This window comes from Bufo gargarizans, chromosome 1 (assembly GCF_014858855.1).
Source record: "Bufo gargarizans isolate SCDJY-AF-19 chromosome 1, ASM1485885v1, whole genome shotgun sequence".
Taxonomy (NCBI): domain Eukaryota; kingdom Metazoa; phylum Chordata; class Amphibia; order Anura; family Bufonidae; genus Bufo; species Bufo gargarizans.
The window spans coordinates 523,982,424-523,985,788 of record NC_058080.1 but is presented as its reverse complement, the minus strand read 5'-3'; the positions used below and the strand labels follow the sequence as shown (position 1 = coordinate 523,985,788).

Here is a 3,365-nt window from a genome sequence, read left to right as displayed (position 1 = left end):
TTAAGTAGGGACAACAGCCATATCAACAATGTCACCCCACTCTGATATTAATATTGAAGCAAACACTCATGCTGATTCAAGAAGGGATTGTAGAAAAAGAGCTGCTTCCACATCTTGCACACCTCACTGTGGCTGTTGGGGACCCACACAAATAATGTTTCATGTAGGAGAAAGTAGAAGAGAAGGATGAGGAGGAATTGGTGGTGGAGGGGAACATGGAGTTTTCACAACACAGCTAGAGGACAAGGCTAGTACTTATTATAGCAGACTTGATGATGATTACAATGATGCTGGTCATGACCAACCATTGCAGTGCAAGGCAGAGTCTGAAACAGCTGGATGCTTTGTTGCTTGTATTCTGACAAATATATCATTAGCATCAAGTAAAATGATGACTATAGTACAGCCATGCTTCTTGACCCATGCTGTAAAAGGAAAATGGTGGAATCGTTACCTACTTCTAATATGAAACAAAATTGAGACATTACTGGGATATGCATTCAGCTTGCCACAGCTTTTGCCAAGTAAACACCTGTCATCCACATGTCTGACCTGCTACTACTGCTCCTGCTGCTACTACTACTACTTCTACACAGCCGCATATCTCCTGCATTGTCAGTTTCCATACTGTACTGCTGCCACTACAGCTTCTACTGTCCCTAGTTGCCACTAATACTACCCCTACATAGCCACAGATCTCCTGCTTTGTCCATCTAGTTCCATGCTGTACCATTGCAGCTGTAGCTATGGCTGCCTCTGCTCACATTGCTACTACCCAACATAGTCGCATATCTCTTGCATTGTCTATCTTGTTCTACATTCTAAGACTACTTTCACACTAGCATTTACATTTTCCGATATTGAGGATCTCAAAACCAGAGAAAAACGTTTCAGTTTTGTCCCCATTCATTGTCTTTGTGGACAAAACAGAACTGAACAAAACAGAACACTTCAAAATGCATTCCGTTCTGTTTGGTTGCATTCCCAAACCGCAGCAAACGGTTATTTCCGGCATGACCCACAATGCAAGTTAATGGGAACGGATCTCAGACACAATAGAAAATTGACCCATCCCCCATTGACTTTCAATGGTGTTCATGACGGATCCTTCATTGCTATGTGAAAGATAATACAACCGGACCTGTTCATAACTGATGCAGATGGTTGTATCATAAGTAACAGAAGCGTTTTTGCTGATCCCTGCCGGATCAGGCAAAAGCACAAGTGTGAAAGTAGCCTAAGGGAAAATGTTATGACATTTGTCGGTGAGCTGAATCTCAAGAGAATGTAAGTCATGCAGAAAGCCAATGACCCTGAGCATATAAGTTGTTCTACCAAAGAATGGTTAAAGAGGAATAAAGTGAACATTTTAGAATAGCAATGTTAAAGTCCTGACCTTAATCCAATAAAAATATGGTATTTTGGAAGGACCTGAATTCATGGGACGAAGCACACCAATATAACAGAGTTGAAGCTGTTGTGTATGGAGGAATGGGCTAAAATTCCTCCAAGCTGATGTGCAGGACTAATCAACAATTACCAGAAACATTTACTTGCAGTTATTGCTGCACACGGGGTGTCACACCTGATACTGAAAACAAAGCTTCATATATGACAGACATGTGTACTGGATCATTTTCCTCAATACTGTAAATAAATGACCAAGTATTTTTGACTCAATTGATTGATTTGGTTATCTTTATCTACTTTTAGAATATAGTTTTAAGTCAACTTTATGCGGAACTATAGATTCAGAAGATTCTGAAAGGTCCACAAACTTCCAAGCACCACTGTACCTTGAAACTATTAAATTTTACATCATGTCTGTGTGATCCAATGTTACTGTAGATTTTGAATGAAAAAAAAATTTGTATTTCCAGTGATTGACTTGATCAGGAAGAATATATTAATTTGGGATTTTACAATGATAAATTGTCATGTTTATTGAATGGTATTTTGAAATGCTTTAATATATCGTTTAGTGCGAAGTGAATTTCTTTATTTCTAAGACTATATACAATTGGATTCAAGAGCGGAGTAACTACTGTATAAAGCAATGACAATGCTTTGCTTATGCTCGATATTTGTTTGCGAGATGGTGCTACATACATAGTGATGAGGGTCCCATAATAAGTGGCTACAACAGCAAGATGAGAACTACATGTGGAAAAGGCCTTCTTTCTACCAGTTGATGAAGGGATCTTGTAAATATTGTAAAGAATAATAATGTAAGTCACAATAATATATATAAAGGGCAATAATGTTAATATGGATGCAAATATAAAAGATTCAATTTCTATTAGAAGTGTATTTGAACAGGAAAGTTCTATGAGAGGTGAAAGATCACAGAAGAAATTGTCTATTATGTTTGGACCACAAAAATGTGACTTACATAGTAAAATTAGGGTTACCATTGAAATTGTTAAACCAGCTAACCAAGCCCACATGGATGTCTGGCAGCAGAATTGAAAGTTCATAAGCGAAGAGTAATGTAATGGTCTGCATATCGCCAAATATCGGTCATATGCCATAAGTGCAAGTAGCAAGCATTCAGTTGTGGCTGTAGAGCTGAAGAAGTAATATTGAATCAGGCACCCTGGGAGTGATATTGAACCATCTTCTGAAAGTAAGTCATCTAACATATTGGGAACAATATTTGTAGTGAAAACAACCTCGCAAATAGATAGGTTGCTAAGGAAGAAGTACATTGGAGAACAAAGACGAGTATTGGTTGCCACCAGTAAGATGATCAAAAGATTTCCGGACAATGTGAAAACGTAGATAATGAGAAATAAAATAAAAATAAGTGCTCGAAAGTTGTGAAGATTTTTAAAACCAATTAGCATGAATTCAGTTACATTTATGTTTTCTGGATACATTTTGACTGTATGTTTAATAAAATGGAAAAAATACACTTAGATGATTATTATAAAACATATCAAATTTATATTAGCAATACTTAGATATAATAATACATAGCCAAAGAAAAAACTAGTTAAAACATTTCTGCTTGTAGGAGTAAGTAGCTGTTATGAGATTAAAAAAGACAGCTGTCTATCAGCCATGGATGCTACTCTAGAGAATAGGGCAGAACTAGGCAAAAAAAGCCACTGAAAAATAGATGCAAAGGTATTGTACGTATCCAAGTGTAACTGAAAATAAAGCACTGCTTTAATGCAAGGCACCAATGAAACAGACCAGTGAGGATGAAGTGAAAGAGGTTTATTAACAAAATAAACAAAGTCCAGGTAAACTTCACTGGGCAAATATCAGGCAAACAAAAAACGAAGGAAAGCCAGGCGTAGTCCTGATCCGTGCATAAGTCTCTGTGCATCTTGCCAAGTAAACAGATGCGTCATGGAAAG

At 37.3% G+C, this 3,365-nt stretch overlaps 1 protein-coding gene across 1 annotated transcript; it reads right to left on the bottom strand.

Annotated features, from left to right (window-relative positions):
- Positions 1-1,919: 1,919 nt before the first annotated feature.
- Positions 1,920-2,879, bottom strand: LOC122928605 (olfactory receptor 11A1-like). Its single transcript, XM_044281604.1, has one exon. The coding sequence runs from the start codon at positions 2,877-2,879 to the stop codon at positions 1,920-1,922; it is 960 nt and encodes a 319-aa protein (XP_044137539.1).
- Between the last annotated feature and the right edge of the window lie 486 nt (positions 2,880-3,365).

Bases quoted from the DNA above. Each gene is read 5' to 3' on its own strand.
- LOC122928605 (XM_044281604.1), bottom strand. From the start codon at position 2,879: ATGTATCCAGAAAACATAAATGTAACTGAATTCATGCTAATTGGTTTT.